At 58.0% G+C, this 21,519-nt stretch overlaps 1 protein-coding gene across 1 annotated transcript in view; it reads right to left on the bottom strand.

The window, feature by feature from the left end:
- The window catches only part of EFNB1 (ephrin B1), a 52,779-nt gene that overhangs the window by 13,281 nt on the left and 17,979 nt on the right, over positions 1–21,519 (bottom strand). Inside the window, exon 2 of the mRNA XM_076347104.1 lies at positions 7,300–7,577. Within this exon, the coding sequence (XP_076203219.1) occupies positions 7,300–7,577 (278 nt within the window). The remainder of the gene's footprint in view (positions 1–7,299; positions 7,578–21,519) is intronic.

The following is a 21,519-nucleotide window of genomic DNA, read 5'->3' as shown; positions in this document are numbered from 1 at the left end:
CTTCTGCTTTTCAAGTCTCTAACTGAAAGTTTAGTCCAAAAGGAGCCAAGTTTTAATCTCTTCCAGTGTTATGGACAAAGCCCTCGTAGGTGACCATCACCGAAGAGCAGGGTCCATCAGGGTCCATGCACCTGCAGCTCCAGAGGATTCCCTGGGGTCCCCGTGCCCCGCTGCTGCGGACCTGCCAGGGGGAGCAGGGGCTGGAAGGGAAGGAAGAAGACGGGGGCAGAGGCATGGCCACAGCGTGCACCACAAAACCAAAGGGACTGCTTTAGTATTAGCCCTCCACCACAGCTGCAAAGGGAGCACCTTTTGGGGGGGACAGGCAGAGTCACACTGCCCCAGCAGCGTCAAGGGGTGCGGAGCAGGATCAGGCAGGCGATGCAAGCTGGATGTCACCTCCTTGCTACCGTCACCCGGGCTGCACGTCACCTCTGCACATCACCTCGGTTTTCAGGAGCACCAAAGAGTTAAATATGTTTTATTTTCTACTAAAGGGTCACGTCAGTGTTAAAGAGATGCTCTTAGAAATCGTTTCTCCTGGGGAAGAGCATCCTCGGATGCGGGCAGCCCGTCTCCCCGGGCAGACACAACCCGGTGCCCGGCTGCCTGCGGCGGGGAGAGCCCTTGGCCGTGCAAGAGCTGCGGGCAGCTGCCCACCGGGTGCAGGCAGGGGCTGGCTTGCCCAGCAGCCAGAGAGTTAAGCGGGCACCGGCACCCCTGGCCAGGGTCTTTGTTGCAGGCAGGGCCCCCCCACCCTCCCCCCGCCTCTCCCCGGCCCAGGAGCAGATCAAAGCGCTGGGTATTTACCTCCTGGCTGGGTGTGGGACACTGGCCCTTTCTGATAGGGCTTTTCATCCCTATTAGGGCCGTGAAAGGCTGAGCTATGAGATCAGCTGCCAGGGGCTGTCCGGGGACAGCGCTGAGCCGAAAAGGTCAGGAGGGAGGAGGAGAAGAGAAAAGAGGCAGAGGCTTAAGGGACAGGGCTCAACAAAATCGCATTTACTGTGGTCACGGTCTTCAGACAAGCCTCCAAGACAAGGAACCGCGTGTTGTCTAAGGGCCATTATTTGGGTTTGACATGTCCAGCGCCCGGGCTTTGAAGTTGGGAGTGGGACACCGTTAGAGACCCGTTTGTCTCCGGTGCAAGCCCGCCGGCTCCCACGCAGCATCTCCTGCGGAGAGAGGGTCTCATCCACCCACTGCCAGCAGCTCCCAGCAGGATGGGGATGGAGAAGGAAAGCCAGTCCCCAAAACCAGACGGTTATGCCACCAGGACAGCATTGCTTCGCCCAGGCTTTCCACGTTGCCGCAGGTGTGTCGCAAGCTGGTGGGATGAGGATGCAGCGCATCCACAGAGCACCGGCCCATTTGGGTGAAGAATGAGGAAGCCGGTTAATTGGGTTTTTATCAGCAGAAGTTGATAGCTCTCATCACGGCATCAAACGGCACTTTTGCTTTCAACTCATCTTCACCAAACAAGTTGTGGGACGGAAGATGAGGAGCACATGAAAGTGGCCACATTCAAATGCAATCAGCAAAGAAAGCCAGCAAAGAGCTGGCGGGCTGACAAACCGCCCCGGGGGGCTGCACCCGGCCCCCCCCACACCCCCCCGGCACAGCACCCATCGGAGAAGGGCAGCCAGCGTGGCACTCGCCGGGGCAGAAGGAACCAGGGAGGAAATTATTAAATACCAAGGGCTGCAGAAAGGAGCTCAAGCGGCTCCGCAGACACTCTCACACATGCTGGCATGGGCTAAAGGCTTCCCAAACCAACGGCAGTTATTTCGGAAGCTGGAGGAGTACAGCCAGAAAACCAAGTATGGCAACGTGTCCCAAAAAAAAAGAAGGAAGGATGATTCTGGCAGTTGGCAGTATATAGGTGACCCCCTTCTCCACGTTGAAGTACAAGCTATGGAAAAATACTGATGCAGAAAGGCCCGGGGACGAAGCCCACGTTGCAGAGGCAGCGATGGTTTACAACAAATAATTCTTGCCAGGTTAAGTCTAATTGCATCTAAAAACAGAAATGCAAGACAAGGGGTTTAAAGAAACACTCAGGGTAATATATCTGGTCTCGCTGAATCTTGCTGCCAAAAAGTGTTAGATTAGATTACGAACATTATTACATCAAAAATGGATTGAAGGGCTTAAAGACTAACAATAAGCAGCAAACGTCTTAGATTTATGGGGCAAACATCTACCAGGGCCTCGCTTTTACTTTAGCATTTTCATCAAATGAGGTCTCCTTCCCTTAAACAGGCTCACAGGAGAGGTAGGACACTGCGACTGCGCCCAGGGACTTGGCAGAGGGATGGGCAAGAGATCCCACCTGGAGAAACACCACAGGGCTGGTTGGCCAAGGCGCTGCCCATCACATCTGCAAACAGCTGCCTGGAGAGCATCGAAAGGCTGAGCGAGGCTTTGCTTGAGGGTCTTCACTCTCCCGCACCCCATCAAACACAGAAAGGGCTGCCAGGACCACCACCACCGTGTCCAAGGATGAAGCAAGCGCTAGGCTGAAGAACACGTCACCCGAGGCAGCTCCTTGCCAGAGCACGGTGGCCACCAGCAGCAGGCAGGGCACTGCTGGGCCGCATCCAGAGCTCCTGCACGGCGAGGAGCCGCGCCGGGAGCTCCTCCTCACACCGCCCCGCTGCCAGGACATCGGGATTAATGCATCTCTATCTTGGCACCTCATTACCAGAGATAGTAAAACTGGAGCAAGTTCAAAGAGTAGCAGCAAACGCAATTAAGAGCTGGAGTGAGTTAGGAGGGGAGGTGGAGAGAGCCGAACCTGCAGGGCTGGCTAAGCTGTGGGGGGGCCGGAGCTGCCCACGAGCATCCCAGGAGCACAGGCACCAGGGAGGAGGAGGTCCCATTTGAGTGGGACACGGACAGCCAAGGAAGCAGAGAAAATCATCAGAAACTGGCAAAAACCGGGGCTGAAGGGAAATGTTGGTATGGTCAGGCTCTCGGACCTGGGGCAGATGACCCACAGGCACGAAGCAGGACCCACACCCCACCTCTAGGACAGCACCTTCACAAAACGGTCTTCAGTCTTCATCTTCCTACAGCCTTTTGCTCCTGCTAGCCCAAAAAGCAATCGGATGGATTATTTTTAAGCACTCGGACACATTCTTCCCTCCCATTTCAGCCATTCACAAGCAACCGGCTTCTCTACCAGCTCGGCAGGGGCGAAGGGAGGAGTAACCGCACGCCTGCTAATGAGCCAGAAGCACCTTCTGCCTTGATGAGGATGGTGTGAATGATCCAAACCTCACCACTGGTCCAGGCAATGGCAGCAGCACTCGCATCCACACGCAGGTCTGCAAGTACAAGCTACCCTGGAGCTCCCATCGATCTTTCCAGCAGCCTGCCCATGGCTTTGTGCTTGGCCGAGGGACCCCAAAAGGACTTTCTTTTGGGGCAAAAAGCAAGAATTCATTCCTGTTGGACCTCACCTTCCTACCTCCCATGCAGCACAGCAGGAGGAACCGCCCAGGAGAGCCACCACTGTGCGCTTCTCTCCATCTGCCTGTGGCTTACGATGGTTTTGCAGGGAGGGGACAGGACAGGACGCCGGGGACAGGAGACTCCCACCCAGACACCAAAGGCAGGCAAGGAGGCAGCCGCAAGAGACCAAGGACAGAAGAAACCACGGGCTGCCCCAAACCCAAAGTCTGCCATGGAGCAAAACACCCAATTCCCAAATTCCCAACTCCTCTGCCCTCTCAGGGCCCCGTCCCAGGGACGGTGCCCCATGTCCTGCCGGAGCCCCACATCCTCCACCGAGCCTCTGTCTCCAGCGTGGGCTTGCAGGCAGGAGCTGCCGCATCTTGTTCTTTATGAAAAGGCTTAGGAAGAAGCATCACCTTCCCCTGCCCAGCCCCGGGAGAAAAGATGCTTTTAACGAAAGCCTGAGGCTGGCGCGGAGGGGCTCGGTGCAAGGCTTCAGAGAGGATGGGGAGAGGTTACATTCGCTTTCAAAAGCCTTTTTCATTGCTAAGCCAAGGGCTGGGGCCGTGTCCCTCCGTGATAAAAGTGGCCCTAAACGAGGCTTGGCATATCCAAGGCAAGGGGGGGGGGGGGGGTGGAGCAGCCCTGAATGGGGAGGGACCCCGGGAAGCCCCCTGGCTCCGGCGGGGAGGTTTTCCAGCCTCCTGGGGAAGGCGAGGGCCAAGCGGCACACGTCCCGCTGCCGCCCCGCTCCCCTCCGCTTCAGCATCGCTTCCCCCCAGCTTAGGGCTGCTGGCAAATGAAAAGGAAGAAAAAAACCTTTTGTGCATCAAGGCAAAGCTTGGGGAGAGGGAGGGGAAGGGGAAAAAAAAAAAAAAGAAAAAAAAAAAAGACAACACGTGGGTGGTCTGCTTGGGAGACTTTTGACTTTGTTTTTTTGGCTATTTTATTTCTCGGCAGAAAGAGCTCCTGGGGCTGCTCGGCAGAGGGTACGGCCAGATCATAGGAGCATCCTCAGCCCACCCAGGGGCCAAAGTTCAGCTGGCAGCGGCCGCTCGCTCCCAGCGCCGAGGGGGCTCGCTTCAAAGCGCAGAGGAGTCAAGAGAAATTAAAGTCAGAAACGGTCCAAGGAGGGGGCAGAGGGCACTGCCGGCCCTCCGAGGAGAGAGGGGGGAACCCCACAGGGATGCTCTGAGCACCCCGCTCACTGCACCCCTATTCCAGCCCTATACAAGCTCCGAGATGCTGCAACGGGAGACTGGGATCGGAAAATAGAGGTTAAACAGGATTTTATGGCAGTGTCTTGGGAGATCCCCCCACCTTGGGATGAAAGCAGGATTGCATTACAAATATAGAAAAAAACTTCTAGATATGGGAGAAGATTCCCATCGGTGGTAGCAGAATCATATAAAAAAAAAAAATGATTGGGCAAAAATGCAATGAGTTTAAAAGCCCCAGCTAAACCCCCGGCTGTGCATCCCATCGGAGCTGCAGCAAGCCAAAGCGATGGTGACCCAGGTGTGCTGGCAGCGTTGGAGGGGAGCTGGCACCGGCTCAAAGCCATGGGGGCCCTTGGGGAGCCGCGTTTGTACTCAGCAGCGCACCGTCGGCCGCTTGTGAAAACGCCACCGAAAGCTACGAGCGGTTGATTTAACTTAAGCAAGAGTTTTCGTGTGAAATGCAAAGCAGCTCCTTACAACTTGTGCAGTTCAGAGCCTGGTAAATCCCTCTGCCTGCACCTTCCTGCCAGACTGCGTTGCAATGTGAGGGACCCCCGTGTTTCTCCTCCCCAGCGCTTCGTTAGGCTCCTGAGCTCATTCTGAGGAATGTATTTGTCTTTGGGGGCTATCTGCAGCCTGAGGGTCCCAGGGGATGTAGCAGCAGGGCACGAGGCAGGACCCTGCTTTCAGCCCTCGTTAGCTTGACGACCGTGCCGCTGCTTGAACTTGACCCCCGAGCACGGAGGAGCTGCTGACCGAGTGCTTCAAGATGTTTGCCCAACATACAAAAGGCAGACTCATGGCTGTGCATTCAGCCCCTCTCCCCACTCTTTGCCCGCTGCAGGGAAAGCTTGCTGTTGAATTAAACCTTGCATCAGCTGAGGGACAGCAGAAGGGCTGACCTTTCGGGGTCCCAGAGCCACCAGGCTGGTGCCAGCCCTGGTTACTCGCGGTAAGGGAGATGGGAGCCTGCAGGGAACCTGTGCCAGGGCTTTTGGCATCCCCACCCCATCCCCAGGGCGCCTGGGCTTGCAGCGAGGGTCGCCTGCACCCCCGACGGCTGCAAAGCTGGTGACCCCACCTGTGCCCCCCGAGTCACACCAGGCAGATGGTCCCAGAACTGGCCAGCGAGGGTGACAGAGCCTCTCTCGGGAGAGACCGGCCCCGCCAAACGGTGACTCAGCCCTGTACAGCCCGCGGTCTCTGCCAGCACCGCCACCGTGCCGAACAGGCTGAGCGGGTTGTTGCGCTACTGTTGCGCTAGGCCCTCCCAGCCATCACCCCTCCTACGGCCACGCGGTGCCGGGCACAGGTGACCAGAAACCCCTGCGAGCCCCTTTGCCACCGCCCTGTGCCCAGCCACAGGATGCAAGGGTGGGCTCAGGGCTGACCTGCCGGAGCCCATCCCGGCTGTTTTCTCAGCACCAGGTTTACTCAAATTATTCTGCAGCAAAACTACAGCCAGCTCCAGCCCCAGGGAGGGCTTGCTGGGGAAATCCAGGCTGGCAGCATCACCGCGGCACCGCGCTATGGCAGAGCACCTCCTGCCCCCAGCTGCCTGCAACATCCTCACCACCCCCTCCGAGGGCAAAGATTTCAGGCTAAAAATACATTGTGTACCGACTGGAAAGCACCAGCTCCCACGGCTCAGCGCTCACCTCCCACGCAGGCAGCTGACCTCTGCGCCGGGCTGCTCGCCGGCGAGCCCACGGCACATGACAGCGAGGGGAGAGATGAGCCGTGTGGCCACCGTGCCCTTTGCCAGCTGCTCTGCCGCGGGTTCACAAGCAACGCGCCAAGCCAGGCAGAAACAGCGAGGTTGAGGAGAAGCCGAGCAGGGGAAAAGCGAGCTGGCAGACATCACCGAGTCCAGCACCGCCAGACCGGCTGCCGAGGGAGGGCCGAGCTCCCCCGGAGTCCTCCCTCTATCCACGCCGGGGCCAGCACAGGCAGACACATCCCTGTGCGATGGTCCCCTGCAGGCACGGACCACAGGCTCTGAGAAAACTCATCCCTCCTTCCCTCACCCCTCCATAAAGCCACACTATACCAAGAAACAAAGTGAACAAGCCAGTATACAGAATTTTACAGCCATTTAGACCACAGCAAGCACTGGGCACCACCGGCAGCTTCCCGCTGCCGGGGCTGCTCTCGGAGGCAGCACCCAGAGAGGAGGACGAGCATCTCCTCTGTCACTGTTCCTCCCGATCCCGACTGCCCCACCGGGAGCTCCCCGGGGCAAAGCCCTACAAGAAATGCTTTGCCTCCAGCCTTTGAGGAAGATGGCAGCAAAATTAAACTCCGGGTGTGACGATGCTTCAGACACACGCTGCCCCTCCATGCCAGGGCTGACCCCGGCTGGGGGACACGCTCCTGCTCCCGGCCACGGGCAGGGGCAGGGCAGGGGGTACAAGGCACAGCACAGCAGCCAGATACAGGCCGGTGACCCGCTCGGCCAGTGACACATTCCTCCCCCTTCTCCCATCCATGAGGAAATATTTTCCATATGTGTCAGCTGTTTGCACCGGCCAAATCGCGAACAAGCGCCTGGCGACACTCTCCAGGCCCCCGCAGCTCCCCCGAGCTGGGGACAGCAGCGAGGAAGAGGAGGGCGACTCACATGTGATGAAGTAATCCTGCTGCCGCTTGAACTCCAGGCCCATGTAGTTGGGGCTGAACTCCTGAAACTTGATGGTGAAGCGGATCTCCTGCTCGGGCCGGTTGCACGTCACCAGCACATTGGGGTCCATGACGGTGCTGCAGGCATCTGCCTGGTCCTTCTTCACCAGGTACAGCTTGTAGTACTCGTAAGGCTTGGACGGCTCCGCCTTGGGGCAGATAATGTCCAGTTTATCCCCAATCTCCGGGTAGATGACCAGCCCCTTCCCAGTCATGAACCTGGAAGAGAGGAGGGTGAGAGGTTAGCCACACGCTCGAGCGCAGGCAGCGGGGGCCATGCCAATCCATCCCACCCCTGGCAGAGCCCTGCTTTCACACCATTTATTTCATGCTTAAACTCTGCTGCTTTCTCTCCAGAAGATGTTTTTGGACACCACAATAAAGTTCTCCTCTTCATTCACCATCACTGCACGTGCAAGGAGCCGGTTCAGGCTCCCCCCGATAAAAACAGAGGCTCGCTTGGTTCAGTCCCGCTCCTGACGAGGGTGAGCACCCTTCCCAGACCCAAGCCTGGCACCCAAAAGGGAATAGAGTCTTCCCACAAAGGGCTGCGAAGCAGGCGGGCTGGAGATGCCACGGCTCTGCCCAACAGCCAGGCGAGGAGCTTCCTGCAGGGACAGGCGATAATTAGGCATGGGGAGAAGTCCTGACAATGGGGCGCAGGGAGGGATCCCTTCCACGCCCCGGCTCCCCAAGGAATTCCTGTCCTTAAATGGAAGGGAGGGAAGCATCCTGCAGGACAACTTCTACCAGGCCAGGCTCAACGGCGTGCCCAGGAGCGTGGGAGAACCGGATGGAGAGGAGCAAAGAGGGAGGAAAGCTATTTGGGGCTGGAAGGCAGGGCATTGCGAAGGGAAGGAAGGCAATATGCTGATAATTAGCATTCGAATTTCATTATTGTGGAGCAATACTCTGATTTTTTTTTTTCAGCGTGAAGTAGAGGATTAGGGCAACAAGGAGGGAAGCAGCAGAGCATCTACTTTGATGTAGGCAACGTAACGCGTTCTTGATGGAAGATAAGGTGGGAATGGATGTTCCTGCAAAGTTATCTCTGCTGCAACTCCCTCGTGTAATTGGGGCATGGCAAAAACCGAAGCGTGTGCTTTGGCAGGCTGCATGTCCACAGCTTTCCCTTCCACTCCCGGCCACGGCCGGTCCCTGCCCCATCCCACCGCAGCAGTCGGACGGGGGGACGGGGCCATGAGGACACCTTCTCCCCCCAGCCAGCCGCACCAGCTGGGGCTGCAGGCACCACGGAAGGAAGATCAAACGCACAAGACCAACCTGCTCCGTAGCTCTGGTACAAGTCTTAGCAAGAAGCCACGGAGCTGAAACCAGCGCCTGAGCAGCCCAGGCTCCAGGCCTCTGGCTGTGGGAGCCCCAGCAGATCTGCACACCGACCGACCAGGCTTGGAGGAGGCAGGCGGAGCCCGAGCCCACGCACATCCCGATGCCTTTGGCAAGGGCTCCGGAGCTCGGCGCCAGCTGTAGCAGCGGGAGGGACGGCCAGGAGAGACAGACAGACAGACAGACAGACATCAGCTGCACCTCTCCGCCGGGTCGGAGGGGGCAGCCCCGGCACCCACACCTGCCCAGCCCCAGGAGTGGAGGCGAGGCACAGGGACAGCGGGTACGGTCCCCTTCACCCACACTGCTCCGAATGTGGGAGTTGAATTCAGGCGGGTTATCTGCCCCATCCTCCCTGCCCGGCTGCAGCTCTGCCTCTACCACGCCGGCTCCAGCGATACCCGAAGCAGCACCGCGGCCATGGGGCATCAGGCACAGGGGGACAGTCGGGATCATCCCAAGCCCGGCACCACCAGTACAGTGGCTGTGCCTTTGCCATGCAAGCTTGCGGGAAGCAATTAAGTTTTGTAAAAGTCATGACTTCTGGAAGGAGGCGACGCAGCAGCCTCACGAAAGAGCAGGAAACTTAACCCCTAAACGGCCTGTGCAGGAAGCAGACTGATGGGTGGCAGGAGAACACCTGCACCGTGCCGCTGCCACGGCTGAGCCCGGCTCCATCCCCGGCGCTGCCGGGAGGTGAGCCGCGCTTCGCCTGAACGCTACCAAGTAGGTCAGCTGGCCCCCGGCCAGCACACCGCTTCCAAGGCCTTGGGAGCGATAAAGGCTTCCCCCACCCACGGCCGGAGCCCTGACGCAATCCCAAGAGCCGCGTAGCAGGAGATGCAAAGGAGCCCCTGCCCCTCCCTCCCCTTGCTCACCCTCCCCACCCCGCGCCAGGCCGCAGACATGCAGTGCAAGTGAACACTTGCACGCTCGCTCACGGGTTCCCACCCCGAGAGGCTGCTGGATCCCACACTCGTTTCTCCACGGCTGGGCTGAGTCAGAGGCTTTCTGGCACAGGACTCCCAAGTGACTCAAATTCCCTCCTCCAGCCTCTGCCAGCTCCCTCCTGCCCAGAAGATGCCAAACAGGAAGCCACAAACAAGTCAAGCAGATGTCTTGCAACGCCGGAGCAGGAGGAGAAGGCTCCTATCCATCCCCCATCTCCATACCAGGAGGACCTATCACACCTCCTTGGCCAAAGCCTTGGCCAACACCTGCAAACCGACCGGTCCACGTGACACCAGCCTGCGCTGACGGCACGGCCGTCTGGGATCAGGTCAAGCTGATTTTTAAGCAGGGGAGAGGCCATAAAGCAATCAAGGGAGCTGAGAACATCCCAGCACCACATCCTGCTGGCACTTCTTCATCCTAGAAAATTCAGAAAGAAGGCCTATGTTTGTTTTATTTGTTTTAAGGATAAAATTACGAGCCGTATTTCTTCCATGAACGCTCAGTCTCAGCTTCAGAAGCACGCAGCTTCTGCCTGGGAAATAGCCCAGGAACATTTTCCAGATCTCCTACACAAACATCGAACAAGACAGAGCTACCAGCCAAAGCAGGCAGCACTTCATCGCATGCAGAGGCAGTGCCGTGGACGGGGCTTTTGGGGTTGCTCCCTCCAACCGCTGCTCCCTGCCAGCCGCATTCCTGCCCGCACACACACGTTTTACCCTTTGTCCTCCAATTTCCCTGATTTTTTCTTCTCCATTTCCCCCTTAGTGTCCCTCCCTCTCTCTTCTCTAAAAGCAGGGCTGTTTCCCACCCGAGAGGCCGGGCAGCACGAGCGGTGATGAGAAACCCCTGAAGTGTAACACCTCTCTCATTGCTCTTTGAGTTCTTAACCGTACATTGAGATTTTTTTCCCCCAAAATATGTTGTTCTGACACAAGCAATGGCTTGTGACAGCCATCCTAGGGAAGACTGACAATCGTTCCCATCATGCGAGAGGCCAGTTCTCCAGGAAATTCTGCTTTAAAATACAGTAGGTGAAAAGCAACATTTGTCACAAGAAGAAAGTCCAAAAATTGTCGCAAGTTGCCTGTATGCAGTATTACAGCAAGTTCTGGGTATGAGAAATTTTACTTCAGAAGGACCGTTGAAGGCAAAAAAGAATTACACTCCTGACTTGTCTTTACAAGGACACATCTTCAAATTTATCTTAACTGGGAAGAATGAACAGATCTCCTTTTAAATTAATAGGGAAATTCATCATGCCCTCAGAGCACGTGCTGTATCCTCCATACATTACAGTTTGATTTCCCTGTTTTAAGGCGGGGAGGGAAAAAAAGAAAAATCAAAATTCCACTCAACCTTAACGCTAAAGCTAAGATTGACACAGACCCAGACACACGCTCTATTAGACAACTTGAATTTGGGTCCAGCAGAGCAGCAGGGCACCAAGAGGGAGGATGGCTGCTGCTCAAAGCCATAACCTCCCGAAAGTCCAGTTTCTGACCCCGTTCCTGGGACACGAGCAGACCCCTGCCCACAATCTGCCCCAGCAAGCCCCGGCTCAGCACGCCTCTTGCAACAGGAGGGAGACAGACCCACCACCAGTGCCCCACCAGCGCGTGCCCGGTGCTTTCGGGACTAATCCTGCACAGCACATGCAGGAGCCCTGCCGTGGAAGCCCGTGAGCAGGCACCCGGCACCCCAACCACCCGCGGCACCCGGTGGGGTCCCCCCACGCATGCACCTTCCCCCCCCCGACCGCCCTCCTCCACCTCTCCCACCACTTGGGAGGAGGATGGCAGCTCAGCTCACAGATTCTTAGCATCCTTTCTCCTGGTGTCAAAGGTGGTGGTAAAGATTAACTACAGCCATTGAAGTTTAAAAAAAAAACCTTTTTGCCGGTGCTCCAAACTGCACCCAGCTGAGCAGAGCGTGCCAGGCAGGGAGCGCTGGCCTCCGCTCCGGTTATTGGCAGCTTCATCACTTAAAGCCCCTCAAGGTGATTTTTGGGTGGCACCTGCGCTGCCCACCCGCAGAGCCGCGCCGGCCGCTGAAGAGCATCCCGGCCAGGCGTCCCCGTCGCGGCGCCCCCGGCCCCCAGCTCCCGGCCCCCCCCCCGCCCCGGCCTGCAGCTCCAGGCCCCGCAGGTTCCTTGGGAGCGATCAGGTGGCGGCTTCCAATTTCCTCATTGTTTCGGGAGGTGTTTTCTGATGGGAAAGGTGAAAAGGGTATTTGTGAGCCTTGTAAACCGATTCCGCTGAGTTGGGTAAACAAGGGGAGCTCTGTTGGCAGCGGGATGCCGGGATGCCAGAGCAGAGAGATGGGATTAAAGAGCAGCCTCTCCCCTGCCCCAAGTTGAGGGGCCGCTGGTGGGGACCCCCAGCCCCCTGTGGACCGGGCAGCCCCCCCCCTCACCAGCACGGAGGGCTAGTCCCCACTCAGGGCTCCAAAAAGCTCCAGTGGGACTTGATGGAGTGACCCAGGGGCTACAAGTGAGTCCTGCTGGAAGGGCCATGGGCTCGACCGGTGCCCAGTGTCGGAGGCGGCCATCCTGGCATCACGGAGGCAATTTGCTGGGAGAGGAATAAGAATGGGGCAATAAGAGATAATAATCCCTTGAAATATGCAGTGGGGCTGCCTGGGGTCCAGGGATGGATCACAGCCCTCGCATCCCCGGGCTGTGCCTAGGCAGGAGATGAAGCCACGCTGCGGCACCGGCATGTTCCCCAGGTGAGCACAGACCGGCCCCACAGTGCCAGCTGCCTCCAGCCCTTCGGTTCAACTCCGACATGGCCGGGCACAGACCCACCCAATGGCTCTGAACAGCGAGGATGACCGAGAAACCTGGTACAACCACAGGCAGAGAGACGCTGTCCTTCCACCGGCAGCCGAGAAGCTCACACCTCGGCTGCGAGGAGGAGCAGCCGCGTGGGAGGGTGGCGGGGCTCCCGGCAAACCGCCTGCCAGATCACAAGCCCATGGCTTCCCGGGGCTGGCCTGTGGGACACCAGCCACGCCAAGGAGCTCCGGCAGCACCAGGGTTCCTGCAATCGGCAGACCCCAATGGGCATCGCACAGGGATGACCGGCTCCATCCCACCGCTGCTAGAGGCTCAACAAGCCCAGGAACACGGGGTAAGAAGGAAAACCATGCAAGTTCAGTCGGAGCAAGCTCAGGACTCGTGTTGGGCATGATACCTCCCTCCTCCACACACACACCATGCAGGTTCCTCTTCTCCATGTGGGCATGCACAGACTAGCAGACTGGGTCACAATTAAACATGGATGAGCTAACATGTTCACAGCAATAGCTGCAAACACAAGTGTCCTGCAGATAAGGTATCCGGCACCTTTACAAACATGCTAGCAGTCCTTCAGCTCTTCCTTAGGGAGAACATGACTGGTAAACTGCTTGAAAATATAATTTTTTTAAAAGAATGGGTTGACATGCTTTCCAACAACCTCTCTCCCCCCAAGCCCAGACATTCCTTGCACCATATGAACTACGAAATCTTTGGGGCAGCATCACCTTTCCCCATGTCCAAGAAACACAACGCACCTCACCTTATTTCAGGCTTTGCAGAAAACAAAACAACATTTAACAACAATCTCCTCCTTGGAGAAGATGCTCCAAAGCATTAATGCTGACATACATACAAGATGACATATGCTAAATGCTGTTTTCTTCAAAGAAATACAAAAATAACTGGATCTTACAAGGATGACATCTACTTCTGGCAGTGAAGGCTGCAGGAAGGCTGCCGATGCCCGGCAGGGCGAGGCGCTGCAAGAGGAGGGCAGCGATAACCGAGGTGCATACGGCATTTTCTGGTATGCAGGAGCTGTGCGCTTTCCTGGTGCCTGGGCAGATGAAGACCACGTTGGCACAGCTCTCCATGCCAGCACAGCACATGGGCCCTCCCAGCAGGACCACAGATCCCACGAGCCACTGCAGCTCGCACCAGCTGGGAAGCACCTCAGAAAAGGGACGGCAAACAGCTCTGCAAGCTAGAGATCCAGTAAAAAAGCCAAAACTCTATGTACAAACTGGGTGTGTTCTCCCAGAAAACACTCTGAAACCTGCGAGACCTTCACCGATGCCCAACTGCACGCAAAATTAAACGCCTGCCTCTCTGTGTCTCACTCTTACTCGCTTTTCTGGGACACAGCACCACCGTTTCACAGCAGCTGCCCAGGCACAGGGGACTCTCTCTGCCCAGGACACTCAGCCACCGGCTAGAAGAAATCAGTCCTGTCGCCAGAGGGGTCCTCCAGGCCACCCCAGTGCCGCAGAGCCAGGTCATGCTCAAGCCATCGGAGGGTCCCTCCAGAGCTCACACTCCGGCCATCGCTCCAGAGCTCCCCTGGTGATGCCCAGCCATCTCTGCGTTTGCCAAAACCCGTATTTTCACCAAGCAAGAGACATCAAGGGATTGGTAGCAAATACCGGGACCTTACCTGGGCGGTACCTTCACAACACCATGGCTGAAGTCAAACAGCATCATCAGACATGGTCAACCGCACGGTCCCCCGCGAGCTTGAACCGAGAGCATCAGATATCCCATTTCAGGGGGACAGGGGCAGGTTTTCCCGGTGATACCCCAAGCAGGGCTGGGCTGCCCACAGACACCGGCGCAGCAGCGGGGGTCACCAGCCAACCCCATAGGACACCGCAGCCCACCACCCAACTCACTTCCCCTCTCGAGAGCCAAGGACAATTAAAACACAGGAATTACATACTTAACACAACAGCCCACCTCATCCCAGTACACCGTCCCAGTATCCCAGCAGCATCCACAGCCCTTTCCAGGAGCAGTGCCAGCGCCCAGAGGCACAGGACCCTTTCTCCTTTTCGATACCTGTTAAATTCTTGGGAACAAAGATATGCCACGGAAGGAAGTTAATTACAACTTGAATAAAAAGGTTCCCCGCTCTCCTCTGCCTCCCATCTCTATCTGTCGCCTTCTCACTTGTTCAGTCATTTGTTACCGCAAGAGAGAGTAAATAGGACACGAATCCCCCCACTTTTAGATCCTACTTCTTTTATGTGCTCTTCCATTATTAGTCTCCTTTAAAAAAAGCCTTCGATCTTTTTTCCCCCCCTGCTAATCTATGTATGATTATTTTCATTGCCCTTCTGCAGACCTCTTCTATTTCTGCTGCATCCTTCTGGAGCTGAGGTGGTCAGCACAGCACAGCACAGCAATTTCAGGTAACTCTTTCTGAAAACAGCCTCATATCTCCTTCACTCCATTGGCCTCCACTGCTCAGTGAGATATTTTCCACCTATTTTCCAGCTATTCACAATGGCACCTTCCAGCCCCCCCAGCTCCTCGCCGTCCCCGGGCAGGGGGAACCGCCTCTGCTGAGCCCCTGCGGCTGCCCACGGGGCCGTCCTGTCCCCGTCCCCCTCCCAGACATACTCTAAGGCCCTTTTTCCACATCTCGGGTTTAATGAGGCCCATTCAACCCTCCCAAAGACAAAAGGCCCTTCTCGTTTCCAAACGGATTTACACGAGGCATCAGTGAGGCAGAAACGGGTCGCCATGGCAACCCGCACCCCAACCCCCCTGCACGGGGATGCCATTTTCTAACTCCACTGCTCCCCAAAACCCCCCTGTTGCTTTACTGCCAGCTGTAAGGCTCGGCACAGGCTGGTAAAAACACCCACCCCACCCAAAAGTGACCCCCCCCACAGTTGCCAAGGAAGCCATTTTTTGAGATGAAGTTAAAAGATGCTCAAGCCAGTGCCCCCCCCCCCCGGTGCAGGCACCCCGGGGGGGTAAGCTCTGCATCATGACTGACTCCAGGTCACGGTCAAGCCGGGGTTCAAATTAAGCAGAAGGCAAGGAAACACCAGCTGCAGGGGGAAAACGAAACCGAAATACCCCTCTCTGCCCAGAAAGAGGCGTGATGCTCAAGATAGCGCAGGCGATAGCACATGCCAGCCCCAGCCCCGACTTGGCTCCCAGCATCTCTCCGCAGGGAAGCCGGTGGCTTTGGTGATGCCAGAAGGCCACTCCAATGCTTCACACAGAGGTTTAGTAACCACGAGCCTCACGTTCAACGCCTCGTACCGTAACTCTTCCCAACCAGCTTCAATTGCTGAAGGCCAAGTGAGCATCTTGCTTACCCAGCGCAGAGCTGCCTGCCCCGGCTGGGAAGCAGGAGAGATCCCATCACGCCTCTTCGAGCTTTGTTCAGAAGTTGCCCAGTTGCTGCTGTAACTCTGAAGACCAAGCCCTTACAAAATGTAAAGGGGGACAGCCCAGTTGTACCTGATTAGCAAATGGAGAAAGACCAGAGAGAACCTATTTTACCACAAAAACACACACAGCTGCAGTGTCTTTCCGCAACAGGGAGCCAGGAGGAGGACCCAGGTTCCCACTGCAAACCTGCAGCTTGGAGAAGGGTCTGGTCTCCCCTCCTCCAACGCAGACCCCTCTCCTAGGGGAGAAGAAATCCAGAGCAACATCGGGCAAGGGCTGACTCAAAACTTCACCCCAAGCATGTTTACACTAGTGGAGGTGCTCTTCAGCCAAAAAAGCCACCCACCAAGCAGCAATGCAGTCCCTCTGTACAGATTCTGCTTTTACTGTCCCTGCACTAGATGCCACGGCAGGGGAAGTCCAGATGAGGGACAACTAGCAGAGGTCACCAGGGAAAAAGGATAATCCCCACAGGTCTCCTCTGCCCTCTGCGCCGGCTTTCCTGCCGCTGAGCTCAGGGGTCTGCTCTGCTCCCAAGTGCCTCTGGACCAGGCGGTTCCACCGAGGTTATCGCCAGCCAGGAAGAAACCAAGCAGAAGAGGGCTCCAGCCATCAGGGATGCTGCAGAAAACGGGTCAGCAGCCAGGCTTCAGGCAAGCAGGCACGGGCACCATGGGGTGCCGGCCACACCTTGGTGCCCACGGCTGGTGGCTGCCACCACAGCCAGCGACAGCCAGGGTTGGCCCCGGTGACTCGGAGTCCTCCTGCGCCACAGCAGGGCTGCAGGAAGGGCTTTCTCCCCGAGCCGTCCAGGTAATTAGAGCGTGGTGAAGGTACGCACCGCTGGAGAGCATCCGAGCCCCAGACTCCCCAACAGCCCCAAAGAAGACGGCCGATGGAGAACCCATGGAGCTGGCTGACCAGGGGTGGACCCAGCAGGGCAGTGAGCCCGGAGAGCAAGCTCTACCGTCCCCTCCCACGGCAGGGACCGGCAGGTCTGCGTTTCCAGCCCCTCTCCTCCCGCCCCGTCCCAACCGCAGCCCATCGGTCGCCCACAAACACCCAGCAGAGGCCGGGTGGCTTCGGGCTTCGTCCTGCAGCAGCCAGAGCGTGCGCTAGCGATATCAGAGCCGCCGCAGAAACCACTGGCGCAGGGCCCCACCGTGCCAGGGCTCGACAGAGGGGGGTTCCTGTGCCAGCCCTTGAGCCGCTCAGTGCCCCCCACTCGCTCTTGCTACACCCCCTCGCTCAGGATGGGGATCTCGGGGCTTTAATTGCCCACCCCGCCCGGGTGCTCTCTGCTTCCCCCGTGGCTGGAGATGTGCACGGGCAGTGGGGGACGACGGGGGACCCCCAGCCCACCGCCGCACCAGGGCCAAGCGCTGCCATAGGGAAGCACCCACAAAAAGATGAATATTTTCCTTTGTCCCCTCAGGGGCCTGGCCAGCATGCCTCCCAGTGCTCATCCACAACTTAAGGGGATGGCTGCCAACCACCCCAACGCCCCAAGGAGGCGGAAGAGGAGGAGGAGGAAGGCTCACAGCCCTTGCAGGAGCCAGGCACTGATGTGAGCAGCCATGCGCTGCTCCATCTTCCCCCCTCTGTGCAGCACCTCAGGCATTCAGATGTTGCACCCAAACCAGGCAAACAAATTATATTAATCCAAACCCTGCGAGGGGGGACTGAAAAAAAAAAAAAAAAAGAAAAAAAGAGCTGGTAATTGAGGCGGAGATTTAATTGGGGCCAGAGGACTGGCGCAGGCTGCTGCTGCCACCTGCAGCGCTCTCCGCAGCCGGTGGCATGCGGCTCCGGGGTGCAGACGCCATTTGGGCAGAATAAGGAGCATTGGGGGTCCCCCAGGCTCACCCCCCCGCCCCACACGCACCCCTGCAAACTCATTATTTTCAGCACAATAAGCAACTTCGCCAGTGATGGAACCGAGGGCTTGGTCAAAAAATAAAGGGGAAAAAAAGCCATATTTTCTCCCTCAAGTAATATTGTCCCGCACCTCCCTTTGGAGAAATAAAGACGAGCCGAGTTATCTAATTAATGCTGTCAAGAAGCGGGGAGGCCGGGGGCTGGGGGGGGGCTGCCGGCGGCCCACAAAGGCGGCGTGGGGAGCGGTCTCCCCGCCGCCGCCGCCGGCATCTCCCGTCAATGGGGCCCCACGCTGGGAGTGAGGTAAGAGGGGATTCAAAGGGGGGTTTGTCAGGGGTTTTGTTTTTGAAAACGGGGGAGGGGAAGGGGACAGGGCTTGACAAGAGCTGACAGACAACTGAACAAAACCATAAGGGCCATGAATGGCAACACGGCTCTTTAATTGGTGTAGGAATGGAGAGAGAAGTGAGACAATGAGGCTCGGGCAGCGGCGGCGGGGGCCAAGGCGCGGGCAGCGAGCGCTCACCTTCTGCCTGCCCGCACCGCGGCTCCCCCACCCTGGCTGCCCGTCCAGAGGTTGGCAGCTGAACGCTGGAGCCGGGACCGCCATCCCCCCAAAATACCCCCCAAAACCCCCAGGAAACAGGAAAGCAGTAACGAGCAGAGCCCAGCGCCCCAGTAGGCATTGCAAAAGCCAGACGACACCAGAAGCGGCACGAACCCAAACCCTGAGCGCGGGATGCTGCAGGTATTAAATGATCCAGCGGAAGCAGATCAGGTTCCCCGCTCAGCCCCGTGTGTTTTTCGGCTTTGCTTCGGTTTGGACGCTCGTGTCCTGGCTGCAGCCCCGCTCATCCGGAGGACGGGGGGCCGGGAGGGGGAGAGAGGGAGAGGCAGGTTAAAAGGGAACAAGGTTGGATCAGCAGGGTTCCCACTCCTTCCCTGACCCCTCCGAAGTAAGACGGAGGAGATTTCGTCTCCCGGTTCCAAAGCAAAGAATTACTTTGGCAGGGGACGCAGCGGCGGCTGGGCGCCCATTTGGAAGGGAAAGCAGCGGCAGCAGGAATATGCCCAAGGAACCCAAGAGCAAGACCTACCCGCCAAGCCCCGCTAATTGTCATGCAGATTAATCCCCAGCCGGGACAGAAAGGAGGCAAATTGCAGCCCTCCACAATGCGGGGTTGGGGGGCGCAGGGGAAGGCTGCAAGGGGGCAGCTCAGCCCACCAGACCTGACACCAACCCCGGCGTTCGAAGAGCCCCCTGCTTCCCACCTCTCACTTTTCCAATTCGGTTGGAAAAACGAAGAACTGAAAGCAAACAGCCAAGAGATGAAGTCACAGCCTGTGGTTAGTCCTTGGGCGAGAGGAAGCCCCTTCCCTCTGTGCACCCCCATCCCTGCACCCCAGGACCTGACACCCCAGCTAACCCTGCACCCTACAAACCTGTCCGGCCCCAGTCATGGCTGGGAGCCCCCCCAAAACCAGACACCTCCCCACGCTTGGGTCCCCGCGGGACTGCGGCTGGGCATGCTCCCGCACCCCGACCCGGCCAACACCAAGTGCTGCAAGTTGCTGCTGCATCCCCAGGGGTACAGGAGGGCTCCCCAAACCCCTCGGCTCCCCGCTTCACACTACGCCAGCCGCACACAGCCGTAGGGCCGCCTCCAAAGCAAGGGAGAGGGGCAACCAGCCTCACCCGCCTTTCTGAGGACTTCCACAGAAATAAAACCCATGCCTGCCCTGGGGAGCAGCAGCAGCGGGGACCTCCTGGCCTCAGCCAGGTCCCTGGGAAGTCCCTTCCCCTGGCACCTGGGAGGCCCCCGTGGTGTGCCAGGGCTTGCGCCTCTATCCCCGGTGATCCCACCAAGGGCTGGGTGACGGCCCCTGTGCACCAACCCCGCTTGCAAGCAGGTCCCCGGGAGGGCTGGGGCTGAGGCTCACCCCAGGGAAGCGATGCTGTGGTTTGAAGGATTAATCCCAACATTAGGAACTGGGCAGGGAGAGGAGAAAACCCTGCTGATGGTTACCCACAGCCTGGCTGTGGGATGCCCTGCCCTGCACCGACAGGTCTCCCGGGTTTCGCCAGCCCCGCCGGTGGCGGCTGCCAGCCCGTTCTTCGTCCCTGGGGAGCAGCGTCACCCCTCGCCGCGCCGCCGTGACTCACTGCCCGGGCCCTTTGATCTCCCGGCTCCCAGATGTGGCCAAACGAGTTCTGTCATTCTGGCTCAGTCTGGAAGTGCCATCTTCCCAGGCAGCTGCAAATCACCATCCCTCAGCCCTCGTGTCATTACCGGGAACTCGCTCAACTGCAGCCCGCCTTGTAACTTATTAAGACCTTCTTAACCACCCCATTGTAACGAAGTGCATGCGTACAACCACCCCAACAGCTGTCCACTGCAGCCGCGCAGCAACTGCCCCAGTAACCAGGTCACACAGTATTCCTCACCTCTGAGTCAGCCCTATCATCGTCACGCTGCACTTGGCTCTACAGGACCTTCAGCCCCACACCATGGGGGTGGATGGGTCTGGTTTAGGTCTAGGAGAAAAAGCTAAAGATGAGTCATAGGACCTCAAAAGATTCCCCCCCCCCCCTTTTTCTCCTGCACACAAACTGTGAGCGATCACCAAAGCCTGGTGAGCAAGCTCCGCAAGAAAGCGTGAATCCAGCCTCCACCTCAGGCCGTGTGCCTGGATGTCACTCAGCGGGGAAGAAAACTGCCCCTTTCTCCCCAAAACCTCTTCCTAGTGCTGCCCACATTCCCTCTTTATTGAGAGGTCCCATTCAGGCGCAGAAGCCCCAATTTTCTACGTATCTACAGCCTGCAGCAAAGAGAAAGACCCTCCTAAAGGCTTCACCACTGGAAGAGGCTGGGACACCCTGTGCTCCCCCCTGCCTGCCCCTCCACTGCTCCCGGTTTACCCGGTTCAGGGCTGGTCGGCACAGCAGCAGCTGAGAGAGGGGCCGGGAGAGAGGCCAGCACAACACAAGAGTGTCAGGTTTAAGCCTCTCCTCCTGCCGAAAGAGATCTGGCTCGTACTTGCTTTTATTTTTAGGTCAGATACACGTACGGATGAACTTTAATAAAACGTACAACCTCCTGCTGGGAACAGGAGAAGGAGAGGAACTAGAAAGCCCATGGCGGTCTCAGGTGCCACGGATGCTGCCAGACCCGGAGATCTCGGGACTGGTGCTCGTCTCCAGCCCCTTCCCCAGGGATGTCCCCAGACCCTGCTGGGACACACAGCCCCTGCTCCCAGCGGGAGCTTTAACAAGGCGCTAAGGAAAGCTCGGGTTTTAAACCTAAAAATAAACCAGCCCTCAGGCCTGAGGAGGAGGAGGAGGGCAGAGCACCCAGCCTGCTGCCCCGCTCCCCATCCGCCCTCGCCGCCGCTCCAGCGCCGGCCCAACACGCAGCAGTTTCCAATTGCCTGCGACGGGGAGCAGTCGCAATCCTCCCGCCCGAGACGAAAACCTCCGACTTGCCACCCACGCGCATGGAAGAAAGCTGACGAGATGCCGCAGGAGAGACCAAAGTCTCCCCCCAACCACTTCCTTCCCCCCCGCCCCCCAGCTTTGCTGCCAGATGCGATTCCCCAGAGCCTTGCCCCAAAATCCTGCTAGCTCAGGCATTCCCGGCTGTGGTCCTCGCCCCACCGCACACTGTGCCACCGGGCTGGGGACACATCCCCGGCAACGCCACCATGCCGGGAGCCAGAGAGGACTGATGCTGCCAACCCTTTTATTGCAACGGGGGGTTTATTGCAAAGGACCCG

This window comes from Aptenodytes patagonicus, chromosome 9, assembly GCF_965638725.1.
Source record: "Aptenodytes patagonicus chromosome 9, bAptPat1.pri.cur, whole genome shotgun sequence".
Taxonomy (NCBI): Eukaryota; Metazoa; Chordata; class Aves; order Sphenisciformes; family Spheniscidae; genus Aptenodytes; species Aptenodytes patagonicus.
This window is presented reverse-complemented; position numbering and strand designations above follow the sequence as displayed.